At 44.4% G+C, this 16342-nt stretch overlaps 1 protein-coding gene across 1 annotated transcript; it reads right to left on the reverse strand.

The window, feature by feature from the left end:
• Window positions 1-8716: 8716 nt before the first annotated feature.
• Window positions 8717-15382, reverse strand: Trappc3l (trafficking protein particle complex 3 like). The gene is made up of 3 exons (XM_036169344.1): window positions 15344-15382; window positions 14063-14248; window positions 8717-9115 (listed from the first exon to the last, which is right to left on the reverse strand). Exons 1-3 carry the CDS (start codon window positions 15380-15382, stop codon window positions 8996-8998), a joined length of 345 nt encoding a protein of 114 aa, XP_036025237.1. The 3' UTR covers window positions 8717-8995.
• Window positions 15383-16342: the final 960 nt, after the last annotated feature.

Here is a 16342-nt window from a genome sequence, read left to right on the forward strand (position 1 = left end):
GAACTGTCCACTGCCGCTCTCATCGGACCAATAGCTCTATCATCTCTAGGGGAAACAACTGAGCTGACCAGGCAGCCAGGACAGTGGCCCTCCAGGGCCAAGTCTCACCTCACCCACCACAGGGAATCCATACAGTACAGCCTACACCCTCACAGGGAACTCCTGACACTAAGCAAATTCTCTCCTACCTATACCAGCTCTTTCATCCTAATAATCTTGCTCTGTCCCAATTCGTAAAGGCTCACCTGCAGCCCACCTCTGAGGACTTACAGTTTTTAAAAACTATTACTGCCTCTTGTGAGACCTGCCAAAAACAGATCCCAATACCAAATACAGGTGTCAGCCTTTTCCCACCCACCAGGCTAGAGGTTCCCTTCCAGGGACTGACTGGCAGCTCGATTTTACCCATATGCCCACCGTCAGGAAAGTTAAATATCTCCTCGTGATGGTGGACTCATTTTCAAATTGGGTGGAGGCATATCCGGTTTCTAATAAGCGGGCTCAGACAGTTGCAGACCTCCTTCTCTGAGAAATTATTCCTCGGTTTGGGGTTCCTGCTTCTCTTCAGTCTGACAATGGCCCGGAGTTCACCTCTCAGATTTCTCAGACACTAGCTAAGGCTCTTAACATCCCTTGGCATTTTCATATCCCACACCATCCTCAATCCTCAGGAAAGGTGGAACGTACCAACCGGTCTTTAAAAACCATTCTTACTAAGATGTCACAGGAACTTCACCTCGACTGGGCAAGATTATTGCCTCTAGCTCTTCTCAGGCTCAGGGCTCTTCCTAAAAAGACTCTTTCAATTTTTCCATTTGAACTAATGTATGGAAGGCCAGTTCTAGCACCAGGTCTTTTATCCAACCCTCCAGCTGTTCTAGATAGCCTGTTAACTCCTCTCTTATGTCACCTAAGGTCTATCCTATGGAGCTATGCAGACTGCTCATTACCCCAGCTGTGTGACAATCATTGTCCACCTCCAGTCTGCGGCGAGCTCCTCGACCAGCGAGGAAGAACGACCACCACTTGAGGATTCTTCTCAGATCACACTTTATTGGAGTGCCTCTTGATTAAGGGAGAGCGGGAGGTGAGGGGCCCCGAGAACAAAAGAGCAGCTGTTTATATGGGAAACCAAGGGAACGGGTTACTCTGTGATTGGATTCTGCCAGAATTCAAGCACGGGGAGCCACGGGATAGGCTTGGGGACACAAGGTCATGATATCAACACTCGCCCAGGTGCAGTGTAAATCAGCCACAGAGCTCTGCAATTGCCTTATATGGAGTTATTTATGAACTGGCGATTAGGGGCCAGCGCCATCTTGGAATGGCAGTTGGCGGCTCCTAACACCAGTCCACATCGGGGATCAGGTTCTTCTCTTTCCTCCAGGCCAGCACCCTTCACCCCTTTCCCCTAAATGGCAGGGACCCTTCAAGGTAATTCTTGTGACTCCAACAGCCGCTAAACTCAAGGGCTTTCCTCACTGGGTCCACCTGTCTCATCTAAAACCTTTTATCTCACCTCCATCCCAGAAAAATCTCTCCTCATATACAGTAAAACAAACAGGACCTTGCACTCTCAAGCTCCAGGGGACACCAGGATCCACTGCCTTTTCACCAATTCCAGAGGAATAAGGTATCACCCCTTTCATTCCCAACTAGGGCCACATACAGCCGGAGGCAAAAGGGACCATCAAAATATCCAGGCGGTAAGGATATAACAATCTATCACTGTTCAATACTCAGCAACTGATCACCTGTGTATCCCAAATGCTAAACTAACAAAATAAACAGGTGCCTTAAATAAACCACCTCAAATAAGGCTTGTCTCAGGTAAAAACCAAGCAGAGTACTAAAACATCACAGCCACTTTTAATATGTCTCCAACCAGACAGACCAGACAGATCTACCTCAGATAAGTGTCTTGTCTCCAACCAGACAGGCCAGATCCACCTCAGATAACTGTCAACTCCAAAAATAAAATAATAATGAGTCTTTTCTCTAAGCTTTTATGTCACCAGTGTCCTATCAGACAGAAGGTTCCCAGCCACACCATGAAGGACGGACAGCTGCAGGACAAGGCATGACAGAACTTCATCCCAGGACCGGCCACACCATGGAGGATAGACACAGCTGCAGGACTTCATCCCAGGACTTCAGGAGGCAGCTTCCCCATTTCCCCCCAACCGATGCCCACCATTCAGCCTGAAATGAGTCGGGAATGATAGAAAATTACAACATGTCCACACAGTTGGGCTTGCCCGGAGGACCGCCTAATTATTTCTGGTTCAAAATAGCCATTTCCGGGTCAGACATCTTGTGGGACTGGGACTCTGTGGCTTTCCATGGTTGTGTAAAGCGCGCATGCGCGCAGACATGTAATCTACGCTCATGCATGGAGTAGCCACACAAGTTCCTGTACGCATGCGCAGCCCAATCTTTATAAAGCCGGTGCCATCTTGCATGAGCCCCCTTTTGTCTCCTCACCCACGTGTGCTTCACACAGGCCTGTCACATTTCTGTCCTCTTTAATAAAAACTCTTCTATGGTCTTGTCATGTTCAGGACGTGTTCCTCGCAGGTAAGAGTGCCGCCTAAATAACTAACAGTAACCTTTTACAAAGTGCTTTTAATTTGATCTCCTATGTTAATGGCATACATTTTATCTACTTTGCTTTGTTACTTAACATATTATAAAAATCATCACAAACTGCAGTAACGTTAGACATTACTCATTATTTTAATTGTAATATAATATTCCATTTGGGGGTTGGTTGGTTAGAAAGAATGTTGTTTTGAACTGGAGTTCTTTCTAATTGAAATGTAAAATGTCTTAGGCAGCCATAGACAGTCACAGCTGGAGCTTGGGAGGTGTCTGCCACCAGTTTGGGATCAGGATCTTCTCTCTTTCAGCTTTTAAGCATCTTATAGCAATAATAGTTGTCACTGCATTGGCCAGGGATGTAGCACAGTAGAAGAATGCTTGACCAGCAAGTACAAAGCCTTGGACTCAACCCTTAACGTGGCTACATCAATCAGTCAGTAAAATTGTCTTTGAACTATTTTATTTCTTGGCTCCAGGTTTTTGTACGGATTTCTCTGGGGGTATTTTCCCTTTTTTCTTTTTCTTCCTTCCTTCCTTCCTTCCTTCCTTCCTTCCTTCCTTCCTTCCTTCCTTCCTTCCTTCCTTCCTCTTCCTCCCTCCCTCCCTCCCTCCCTCCCTCCCTCCCTCCCTCCCTCCTTTCCTTTATTACTATTATTATATTTACAACTTTGGGACAATACCATTGTACAACTTGGAAAGGAAATGTCCCCTGTAAAGGCTACTATGTGGGTTTGGTTCCCATCTTGTGGTGCTATTGAGAAGTGATTGGCTTATGAAGGTGCTAAATTAACTGATATATTAACATGTTGCTGAATCCATAGCTCAATAGACTTTGAGAAGATGAGCCTAGTTGGAGAAAGCAGGTCATTGTAACTTTGGGATTATATCTTATCCTTGGTCTCCCTTCATATTAATCATTACATTCTCTCTCTCTCTCTCTCTCTCTCTCTCTCTCTCTCTCTCTCTCACACACACACACACACACACACACACACACACATTCTCTCTCTCCCCCTCAACTTCCTAGCTGCCATCACTGAGCAGCTTTATTCCATCGTGCCCTTTTTTTTTTTTTATTGTATGCTCACTCACCACAGAACCAGCAACCACACAGTGAACTCTCTGAAAGTGTGAGCCCAGTTACCCTGCCCTCTTGTAAGTTGTTTGTCATAGTGACAAAAGCTAAAGCTACCATCTAATTCTTCATTGTCTAGTTGTTTTGCTTTCTGTCACTTTCCTCAGCAATCCTCACTGCATATTATTATAAGTGTTTCCAGAATGCAGGAGACACTGAGAAAAATTCACAGCTACAATCTGATGTGTGCTTAGAAGAGGTCCTTCAGACAGCACATTACCACACTGCTGTGTCCATCTCCTTCAGGTGGGAAATGCTGTTCATGATCAATGGAAACTCTCAGGTAGGCATGCCCAATGAAGATGCCATCCTGGTTGTGTGGGTACCAAAGTGGAGAATCATTCAGTGGAACACAAGGCATATATAGTCCTCCTGCTGGGGATGTCTTTCTGTATACTGTGAATGTGTGTTGCTCTGTTTTGGTTGATAAATAAAATGCTGATTGGCCAGTAGCCAGGCAGGAAGTATAGTATAGGTGGGATAAGCAGAGAGGAAGAGGAAGGCTGAGTGAGGAGTTGCCAGCCAGAAACAGAGGAAGCAAGATGTGAAGGCAGAACTGAGAAAAGGTACCAAGCCATATGGCTAAATATAAATAAGAATTATGGATTAATTTAAGTGTAAAAGCTAGTCAATAGTTAGTCTGAGCTAATGGCCAAGCAGTTTTAATTTATATAAGTCTCTGTGTGTTTACTTGGGTCCGAGCTGCTGCAGGGCCGTGGGAGCCAGGTAGGACCAGGAAAACTTCAGCTATATCCTCCCATCCCTCAAAGCGTGTGTGTGTGTGTGTGTGTGTGTGTGTGTGTGTGTGTGTGTGTGTGTGGCTTTCAGCTCACCTTCATCTCCATAAACACCTTGAATCTTGTCTATTGGAGACTGTTGTGGCCAATGCCCATGAGCTGAACCAAGCTCTTCCTCTGAAGCTCAAATGTCATCTGCTCCATGACCACTCAGTGTCATGAAGCCTTTTCCACAAGGGAACTCTTTCTGGAGCTCTGAGTTAGGCTTGTCTCCCGTGATCTGGATCCTCACATTGTCCATCTCCTCATGACTGTATTCTCCCTCATGTATATTTTCAAATCCCTACATTCTTATGACAATAAAGGGGCAAACAGCAGAACTTTAGGCAGAATCCCCTGTCTCTTTCGATTTTACAGCCAGTTTCCTTAAAAAACAACAACAAAAACAACAACAACAACAACAACAACAACAACAAAAACTCCATCTCATCTCCCACTGATGCCTCTAGCCACTATAAACAGCATCCTGCATCTATCAATGTCCTGAAGTTGCTCTGAGACAAAGACCTTCTTGTTACCAATTCCAACATCTTTTTTCTGGTCAAATTCTTTTGAGTCTTCTGTGGATTGATGTTAGGGTTTCTGTGGTAGAAGAGTGCCTTGGCAGATCAGGGTCAAGGAAGGTCACAGGGATCATACCACTCAACAGATCTCACTCAAGAGATTTATTGGGGGGGGGGGCGTGAGCAAAAGGCCACCTCTGTGTGGGGACAAGAGATGAAGAGAGCAAGAGAGAAAGAGAGACAGAGACAGGCAGAGAGAGGAGGCTGTGTTGTTGGGGGTGGATGCTGGAGGCTGGTGATAACATGGTTGCAAGCACTGAGTCTCAGAAGGCAGGCTGGGGACAGATCTGGTTCCTAACAACTAACACCTCAGGTTACTCTTCTATAACTTGACTTCATGTTCCCAGGACCCTTCCCTCTACATGTCTGACTGGAATTCTTTCCTTACTGCCTCTCAGAGGATGGTGGTAAACTTAATGAGGAAAGATGGGGCTGAGTTGGAGAACAAGAAACTGTCTCATGACATATAGTTTTTTGTCAACCTCAGGCTTCCACATGCATGCACACATGCAAACTGCACACACACACACACACACACACACACACACACACGTACCACACACAGAGATGCACAAGAAACATGCAAGTGAGGTAAGTAAATGTATCTCCTTCTTAAATGCTTTTAGAAGGTCTCTTGCTGTACCAAGCTCCATGGCAGGGAAACTTACTCTATCACTGGCTCCTTCGGTGTTATTGAGTAGATGTTAATTAGCTTCTACAGCTAGGTGATGAAACTGTGAAATATCAGGACTACCCAGAATCTATAATCCCAGCTGAATTCTCGCCCTTAACAGGGAATAATAGCTATCCTCAGCATTAGTATGCTAATAAATATTTAACAGACTTTTTCTGTATGTTTAAAAAAATAGCAGATCTTTGTTGAACCAGTCTCTTTGGTTGCAACCTCTTCCTTCACATAATACACTTGTTTTTCCATATTTCTACTTGGTCCTCCATGATCATGTCAGCAGGGAACTTTGCACTCATTCTGCTGACGTGGTCTGGACTTGCTCAGCTAAATTAGGAAAGCAGGAAACTCAAGAAGACAAAAAATAAGAGCCGAAAGTGCTGGGGTTGATGACAACATCCCCTTGTCCCCTCCACCCCATCCCACCCTCGCCCATCCCCCTGCCCCACCCATTCCTCTCACCTACCCCACAACTGCACACAAAAAACAGGGAAAGAACACAGACAGCAACTTGGGGGTCATCAGAACAACGCCCCTCTGACTCTTTTCTTTGCCTTTAGCTTTGCAAAGATGGTAGATGTTAGGTCTTAAACCTGGGACAAATGGCTGAGGTGCCTATCTAACATATCAAAGAGAACCGGGCACCAAGTTCTCCCAGCATCCCTCAGTCCCTACCTGTTACAGGGCTCTCCAGGCTGGCATACCTTGACCCCTACCCTGAACTTCTTCAGCCCAGGGGCTGGGCTGCCCTTCCCCCAGATATCCTTCCCTATATAATAAGCCAGGCATTTTGGTTACTTGGGCCTTTTGGGCCTCCTGGCTGCTGTACCTGGTTCTGATCTTTCCCTTTTCCCCCTCCCCGTCCCCTCTTTCCTCACATGCCTCAGGGTCATGTCCATTCTGGACACTCCCAGATGTCCCTGCTTCTGACCATGCTCTTCTCATAGATCTATATTAAACTTTCTCCTCCACCACACCCAGGAGAAGACATGGCCTTTCCTCTTTCTTTCTTTTCTTCATTCAATGAAGAATCTGTTTGGATCAAAGGTCGGGGGCCAAGCTTTAGCTTATGAAATGGAAGTATAATAAAACCCTGGAGCTGTGTTGAAAGACTTCTCGTAGCCCTGTGCCAAAATGATAGAACTTCTCACAACAGTGGAAACACACTCTGAGAACCGGGACACTGGCGCCACCCTCATTTACTGCTTCTTTGGGCCACTACCACTAGGGGATCGAGGACATCTTGACATGGACTGCTGTGTCATTTTTTGCTGGCTTTCCAGATGAGGGGAAGGAGACCCACTGAATGTTCAACTTTGAATTTGTGCAGCCCACAGCAGCAACTGCGAGATGCACATCATCACTAAACACTTGCTGGGTGACTACTGTGGCATTTGCTTCTATTTAGTTGAACCGATCCAGATTTTAAAAACCAAAGCTGTCAAATGCCACTAGTTATAAATTTATTATTTTGGAAGGACTACATTTTACTTTAAACTCCGTTGAATTATTTAAGCTCAATTAGTTTAAACTCATTGAACTGATATGTGCTACATAAAGTAGATTTTAAAGACTATTTCAAAAAGGAGTATAAAATACCCATGCTAAAACTCATAATCAGGGACAATAAATAGAATGAAATTTATTATTAAAATGAATGTCATTAGTTTCTTTCTTTTTTTGTTTTGTTTTGTTTTGTTTGTTGGTTTTTTTTTTTTGTTTTTTTTTTTTGGTTTTTCCCTGTGTAGCTTTGCACCTTTCCTGGAACTCACTTGGTAGCCCAGGCTGGCCTCGAACTCACACCTGCCTCTGCCTCCCAAGTGCTGGGACTACAGGCGTGTGCCGCCGCCACCACCACCCAGCTGCCATTAGTTTCTTTACACTTAGTTAATAGGGGTACTGGAAATTTTTAATTTAGCTGGAGTGTGACGCCTGAAATCTCAGCACTTGGGATGTCAACATGGGAGGATGAGGACTGTAGTACCAGACTGGGTTACATGAGATCTCATTAAAGAGGAAGAAGAGGAGGAGGAGGAGGAGGAGGAGGAGGAGGAGGAGGAGGAGGAGGAGGAGGAGGAGGAGGAGGAGGAGGAGGAGGAGGAAGAAGGGGGCATGAACTATATATGTGGCTTTCAAGAGTCTCACAGTCTTTAGGATGAAACAGTGAACACAAGAAGGCCGTTCTGTAGATATGCGGGTCACCTTCGATAGCATACATTCAATGCTGAGATACTCCTCTCTCCAGGATGATGAGTTAAGAGTTAAAATGTGATACTTCTTTTGGTGCCACCACCAGCTCTAGCTGCGACGTCACTGAGAATAACAGATAGAGGTGTCTTCAGGGTGGTAGGTTTGACGGCTAGGTTGGCAGAGCAGGAGAGAAGGCATAGGCAAGTAGGGGCCCACTCCAGGGCCCAGCAAGTACTCGAGAGGACTAGAGAGTGCCGCTTCAAGTGCAGGGCTTCCAGATTTGGTCCCCACAGGTTCTACCAGCCAAATGGCATGAGACACTGATGAGATTTGGTCAATAGCAGCTATTTCCAAATTAGAGGAAGTGAAATTGAGTGCTAAATGAATTAAAATTAAATACGGTTTTAAATGCTTTAGAGCTGGCATCCAGATACAAATGGCTGGCCTCCGTGGTTATACATAGAGATGGTTGAAGCCATAAGCCAAGACAATATATGAGAAAAATCATATACGTCGCTTATAACCACCAAGATAAATGTTGCAAATATAAGTATATATGTATATACTTTTTTATTTTCTTTTTGGTTTTTCAAGATGGTTTCTCTGTGTGAGTTCCTGGCTGTCCTAGAACTTGCTCTGTAGACAGGGCTGGCCTTGAACTCACAGAGATCCAACCTTCCTCTGCTTCCCCCGAGTGCTGGGATTAAAGGCCTGTGCCACCACCACCTGGCTGAGTCTGTCTCTCTCTCTTTAATGCTGTATCATTTCATCCATTTTTTTCCGATTGCCACAGGTATTTGGATAGAGAGACTGGCTGAGGCTGGATTGAGTAATATGTGGAATTCATGCTTGCTGTTTTATAAGGAGCTATTTGTGTCTGAAATCCTGAAAACGTGTGATGCACATTAAGATTCATAAGCCTGTCAAAGCCCATGCCATCAGGCAATGCAAAACTTCTGTGGCTGTGTGCTTGGCTAATACTTGCTGTTCAGCTAGCTACCGGCGCTCTGACTGCCGGTCTTCATTTTTTCCGTCTATATTTTCTCTCGTCCAGCTTTTTTAGAAATGTTATTCCAATTTCTGTCACACTGTCGCCTTTTAGTCTGTCTTGCAAGAATGTAACATCAGCAGCCAAATGAACCTAGGAGAGAAAAAAGGAAAAAAATAACAAACCAATGTTTTTTTTACAATCTCCTCCTCCCCCCCCCCTCTTTCTTTTTTGATAAGAAACATCTGTTTTGAGAATAAAGACCCTTGGACTGTGTTTTCTAGAGATATCTTGGCCACATGTCATCAGTGTCACCACACATGGCAGACGGCTGGAGGAAAGGTGAGTGGTCCAGGAATGGCCCAGACTTGCCTACCCATCTCAGGAAGAATTCAAATTCCTGACTCACAGAAAAATCTCACTCTGGGTACTTGGCCAAGTGGAACTTCAGAGGAGAAATGGTTCCTTATAGGATTCCTCTCAAGTTGACTTGCCATAAAGCATTCTGTCATTAGCTAAACAATATAATCACTTATTCTAACAACATTTAGCAATTGTCTGTGGCTTTGAGAGCTTTGAAAAATACTGACTAAATACATTATAAATATAAAATTAGATATTGAATTACAGACATGAATATTTGATGACCAGGTCTTCTTTTCAACTTGAAAGCATTTCCCATTTCCCAGACAATGGAGAAAGCTCAAGGGTTTACTTCTCTATTCATTAAAACGTGTTCATGTGAGCAGCATGGTATCGTTGACCTATTTTCAATAGAGTCTCTGATCAGAGTTATTTTTAGTCATTGGGATAAAGAAGATAAATAAGTGAGGGTAGCTGGTAGAAGATTAGTGAGTGAAAAACTCCTGGGCCTAGCAGGCAATTAATTAATATTTATTGAACCTTACCTTACTCACCCCTCCCAGATGAAGAACTTCTAGGCAATGAGCTTGGATTTTCTAAACTATAGGCCTCCAAATGTCAGATTGTCTGGCTCATAGAGAACACAAAGTTCTTGCCTTGTGATACCCACTGTCTTAGTTAGAGTTTCTATTGCTATGAATGGCAATTCTTATAAAGGAAAACACATAATTTCAGTGGCAGTTCAGAGGTTCAGTCCATTATCATGGTGGGACATGGTGGCATGCAGGCAGACATGGTGCTGGAGAAGTAGCTCAGAGTCCTACATCTTGTAGGGAACAGGAAGTAAACTGTGTGTCACACTGAACAAAGCCTGAGGAAAGGAGACCTCAAAGCCCACCCCACAGTGACACACTTCCTCCAACAAGGCCAAACCTACTCCAACAAAGCCACACCTCCTAATTGTGCCACTCCCTATAGGCTTATGAGGGCCAATTACATTCAAACTAACACATTCTAGTCCCTGGCTCCCATAAGCTTGTAATAACATCATAAAGCAAAATGCATTTAGTCCAACTCCAAAAATCCCCATAGTCTATCACAGTCTCAACAGTATTTAAAAGCCCAAAGTTCAAAATCTCTTCTGAGATTCATGCAGTATCTTAACTGTAATTCCCTATAATGACAAAATCAAAATAATAAAAAAACCGGATAACATACTTCCAACATATGATATACCTTACCATCCAAAACACAGGGAAGAGAGCATAATGAGGGAATACTGGACCAAAACAAGACCAAAAACGATCTGGGCAAACTCTAAACTCTGCATCTCCATGTCTGATGTCAAAACACTCTTCAGATCTCCAACTCCTTTCAGCTCTGTTGACTGTAACACATTTCTTTCTCTTGAGCTGGTTCCACTCCCTGTTAGCAGCTCTCCTCAGCAGGTATCTCCCAGCTCTAGCATCTTCAAAATCCTGGGTTCTCTAAGGCAATCCAGGCTTCGACTTCACAGCTTTACACAATGGCCTCTCTAGGCCTTCATTCAGGGACACCCCTGACACATGCCTGGCCTCACTGGCTTTCTTTAGTCTTAGAGGCAAATTCCATAGCTCCTTTCTTCTATCCTTAACTCCAGAGCCATGTGGCCAAAACTGCCAATTTCTGCTGTTTGCTGGGGCTGAAACATGGTCCCCCTCATTCAATTACATCTTCACCAGTTTTCTGTCTTTTACTGCCTAAGCTTGGCTGTCCTGAAACTTGCTCTGTAGACCAGGCTGACCTCAAACTCACAGATCTGCCAGCTTCTGCTTCTGGAGTGCTGGGATTAAAGGCATGTGTCACCACACCTGGCTCTAAGCTTTTCTTCAATTCCTTTTCCCAAGTTGGGAACTTAGCCGGGTGGGATCTTGCCCTGAGGTCACCACTCCCTTCATTCCATTTCTTGTTCCATTTGTCTCCTGAACACAGGATTTATCTCTATACCACTTCCTGGTGCCTCTTTTCCCAATCTGTACATTCTGTATTTTCCTTGCTCAGCTTGCTCCTTTTTATTATAGATCTTTGTCAGAGTTAACACTAATAATCATAGGACAGAGTCTATACTAGGCTGTTTTGTGACTTCCTCTGCCAATGGAATTAATTTAAAACTCTTCACTTTAGCCTCAGACAGACTCTTTGGACAAGGGCACAAAAAAAAGCCATATTTTTCACCAAAATATCACAAGAATGATCTCTAGGCCACATGTTAATATTCTTCTCCTTCGTAATCTCTTGAATAAGGTCCTCACAGTTCATCAAATCACACTCAGAACCACAGTCTTCCATGACCCTACTATTAAATGTAGGAAAACATTTAATTGAGGTGGCAGCTTACAGTTCAGAGGTTCAGTCCATTATCATCATGGTGGGACATGGTGGCATGCAGGCAGGCATGGTGGTGGAGAAGGAGCTGAGAGTCCTACACCTTGAATGCAACAGGAAGTAGACTGTGTGTCACACTGAATAAAGCTTGAACAAAGGAGACCTCAAAGCCTGCTCTCACAGTGACACACTTCCTCCAATAAGGCCACACCTACTCCAATAAAGTCATGCCTCCTAATAGTGCCACTACCTATAGAACCAATTCCATTCAAACTACTGCACCCACCATCCAATGAAAGAGGGTAGACTACTTTGAAATACAGGACCTATAATTAATCTCTGTATTTTCTTCCTTATAGTTTTTTATGTCTTAGAAAATATAACAGAAAATCCATTAAAGAAACACACAGACTATGCCGAAGCTCTTTGGAGCTAAAATGTTATTTTTTTTCCTGCTCTCCTTACAAAGGCCTTCTTCACCCAACTCCCATTGTTTCTTCAAAAAGCCAGTTCAGAGTTTCTGTCAAGACTGTGTGGATTCTTCCTTACTCTAGGGCCCCCTCTACCCCTTTATCACATTTCTTTGCACAGGACTCCTTGAACTAGACAGGAGATTCTCTGTGGGCAACAACTGTGTCTTGTCCATCTTTGTAGGCTCAGTCACTGACATCTTACAGATGTTAATAACTCTGTCAGGTAAACCAACGAATAACTTAGGTGTGGAAGTCAACCTCAAAAATGACCTGCCTTGACCTGTACTTCCTGTAACACATGCCCTCAGCTATTCCCCTCCCTCACAGCACCAGGATTGCTGGCTCAGACTGCCACGCTGTGATTAGATCTACTAAGAGGTCTATGCGGCAAGGAGCTTTATGAAGCTTCCACACAGTGGCCTGCAAGGCACTGAGGCTGTGTGAACTTGTGAGTAGTTTGTCTAAGATCAGCAAGTCTACAGAGGTTATAGCTGAGGCTGCATGTAAATTAAGCTGTGGAAGATCATTATCAAACACAGCTACCTAAAGTACTACTGGAGTGAATTTTTTATTGTTATTTTTAAAAAATTAAATATATTTATTTATTAAATTTTTTTCATTTTATATACCAACCCCAGTTCCCCCTCCCTCCCCTTCTCCCACTTCCTCACCTCCCTCCCACTCTACCCCATCCACTCCTCAGAGTGGGTAAGGCCTCCCATGGTAGTCAACAAACTCTGGCATACCAAGTTGAAGGAGAGCCTAGCCCCTCCCCATTGTATCAAGGCTGAACAAGATGTCCCACCACAGGGAATGGGCTCCAAAAAGCCAGTTCATGCACCTGGGATAAGTCCTGGTCCTGCTGCCAGGGACCCCACTAACAGATCAAGCCACATAACTGTCACCCACATTCAGCGGGCCTTGTTCGGTCCCATGCAGGTTCCTGGGCTGTGTCAGTCCAGAGTCAGTGAGCTCCAACTAGCACCGGTCAGCTGTCTCTGTGGGTTTCCCCGTCATGTTGAGTGAATTTTTTTTTAAGTAATTTAGTCTGTGTGTGTGTTCCCACATGCCCAGGTACCACAGAGTATGAATGAAAGTTACAAATTGCAGGAGTCTGCTCTATTGTTCCATGATGCGGGTTCTCAGGCTTTGTGGTGATATTTTATTTGTACTGAAATGTGATGTTATTTGTATGTTAATAAAGTTGCCTGGGGGTCAGAGCAAGCCATAGCAGAAGCCGGGCGGTGGTGGTGCACGCCTTTAATCCCAGCACTTGGGAGGCAGAGCTAGGCAGGATCTCTGTGTGTTCAAGGATACAGCCAGCATGGTGACACAAGCCTTTAATCTCAATACCAACCATAGAAGACCTGGAGGTCTGTATAGACAGGCGGTGACGAGGAAGTCATGTGGCTGGTTTTACAACCAATGAGAAGGCAGAACAGAAAGTCTATATAAAAGACAGGACACAGGAAGTAGGTCTCTTGCGGAGAGGAAAGACAGAGCAGCAGTGAAGGGTAAGGTTTTCAGCACTCAGCTATTGCTCTGACCTCTTGGCTTTTAACTCTGCAATTGGCTCTGTGTTTCTTATTTAACGGTTACAAGACGGTTACATCTACAAGGCTTAATGGCTTATGACAAGCCACCTCACAGATTTCTTTCTCTTGGGCACAAATCCTCAGTCTTCCATTTTACTTTTAAAATTTGATACGGGACCAAACCATCCATCCTGATCCTCCTACCCCCCCCCCCCCAAGGAGCCAAGATGACAGGCTTGAGTAACAGGCCTCACTCGGTCCCAGACTTCCCATCTTCAGAGACTGTACGTTGTTTTGAGGTTGTTATACTTTGAGGACAGCACTGGATGGCTAACACGCATGACAGGAGGAAACGCATGCTTTACCATCTCCAGGGCTCCTCTGATGATGCCACACAGTAAGTTGCAGTAGCACAGCGCAGGTCGACCCGCAGGGAGCTCCTCCACAAACTCTGCCAGGGGGTTCTTGTCCAGAATCAGGGAGAATTCATGTCTGCTTGAGTTGTGACAGGCCACACTCGGGGTGATTCCCAAGTACATCTTGAAGGCAACCTGGTAAAGAGAGAGAAAATGACAGCGTTTTGCTGTGGATATCGCTCTGTGTAAATAAAGTTCTGATTGGCCAGTGGCCAGGCAGGAAGTATAGGCGGGACAAGAGAGAAGAGAATGCTGGGAAGTAGAAGGCTGGAGAGAGACACCGCCAGCCGCCGCCATGAAAAGCAACATGTAAAGACACCGGTAAGCCACAAGCCATGTGGCAAAGTATAGACGAACAGAAATGGGTTAATTTAAGATAGAAGAAGCAGATAGCAAGAAGCCTGCCACGGCCATACAGTTTCTAAACAATGTAAGTTTCTGTGTGTTTACTTGGTTGGGTCTGAGCAACTGTGGGACTGGCGGGTAAGAGAGATTTGTCCTGACTGGGCCAGGCAGGAAAACTCTAACTACAGCGTTTAGTCTCAAACGGAAGTCTGTTCAGACGACCCAGTCCCAGGCATCTCAGCACATCGCCAAGCTTGCCAAGCCGAGTCTGCAACTCACATTTCTTTGACTTACACCACGGGAGACTCTTAAATTATTCTTTTATTCTTATAGAATATCGCAAAGTGCTAGGCTTTGTGGAACATTATGGTTTGTAAAAAAATATTACTTCCAAAAATCTTTGGAGAAAACACATAGGTTTTAGGATGGCAAGAAACAAAGAGATTACTAATCATCCACACAGCCCCATGGTATATCCCACACTGATCATGGCAGACCATAAGAGTCAGAGTTTCAAGGGGTCTGGGGCATCTGCTCCACAATAGGAAGGCACTGATTTGGGGAGATGAGACACAAGAATGTGTTTTTGGACCCACGGAATTATCAGACTGTAGATATCAAGTCTTCGAGCAGGAGCAAGGGGTAGCGGTGAGGACAATATAAATGAGTGTTAACGCAATTGTCAAAAGTGTCTGCTGTGGTGTCGGACTCAAAGAACCCTGCAACAGAGAAACGGGGGAGACCTTAGCCGGCCTCCTTCACTCTTGACTCTTCCTTCTTCCTGTCTTGGCTTTCAAGCAGATCTTAAAGCATCTTAGGAATCACTTCTTTTTGAAACATTAGTTTACATTTAGTTGTTTGTGTACATGTGGGTGTGTGGCACACCGTCAGGAGACGATGCGGAGCTGGTTCCCCTCCCTCCATACGGGATCTAAGGACAGAACTCAGATTCTCAGGCTTCCCGAAAAGCACCTTTACCCCACCAGCCATCTCACTATTTCCTTCGAAGCACAAGTTTCCCAAATGTGTAATCTGGTATTTAGAGAAGTAAAAATGACAGCAGAGGCTGTGGCCTTTTAGTTGCTTGGCTCCTAATCCAAGGCAATTTCTTTTCACAAAACACCTAGGCCCAGCTTTGAAAGCTTATTAATGGAAGTCTGTCAGCTTGGTGTGTTGCCACCATTCAAAGGCCTTAATTAACTTAATTTTAAAATTAAGCACAGCGTTAGAGAAATGGAAGCAATTTTCTTAAATTATTTATAATTTGAAGTCCAAAAATGTTCATTCGTTTGTTCACTGGTTCATTCCATAGGCTCCATTCTGCTCTAAAGTGCCTACCACACTGCAAATTCAGTAGCCATTTGCAAATCAAACTACTGAATGTGTTTCGAATCTACGTTTGACACCATGTTTAGACCTAGAATACATGAGCATTGAGTGAGCTGGCATTTGCCAAGTGGACAAAGTGGGGTGAAGAAGGGGCAGACACTTTAGACCTGTCTCAGCATGAAACACCATGCTGAGGATCAGGAAAGGTCTACATCTACCAACTGGTGGGCAGTTGGGAGGCCTGAAGATGTCCTAATGCAGACTCCACATCTGCTTTAGGATTTTCTTTGTGTCAAAACGATCATGATATGAATTGTGTGAGGACTCCTCTTTTTCTCTAAAAGCTCAGTAACTAGACGTCCCTTATAAATTCCAATAATCCCAATCCTAAACTCTGTTTCAAGTCTTTAATGTGAGCCCTTTTAGGAAGGCGGAATCCCTGTCTACCAAATCTTAGGGCTTAGAACAAAAGAAGAAACTTATCATGAAATGCTGGGTTTGAAGATTGGATTTGAATACCAGTCAGTGGCTGAAACCCATTAGTGCTGAGAATTT

This window comes from Onychomys torridus, chromosome 19 (assembly GCF_903995425.1).
Source record: "Onychomys torridus chromosome 19, mOncTor1.1, whole genome shotgun sequence".
NCBI lineage: Eukaryota > Metazoa > Chordata > Mammalia > Rodentia > Cricetidae > Onychomys > Onychomys torridus.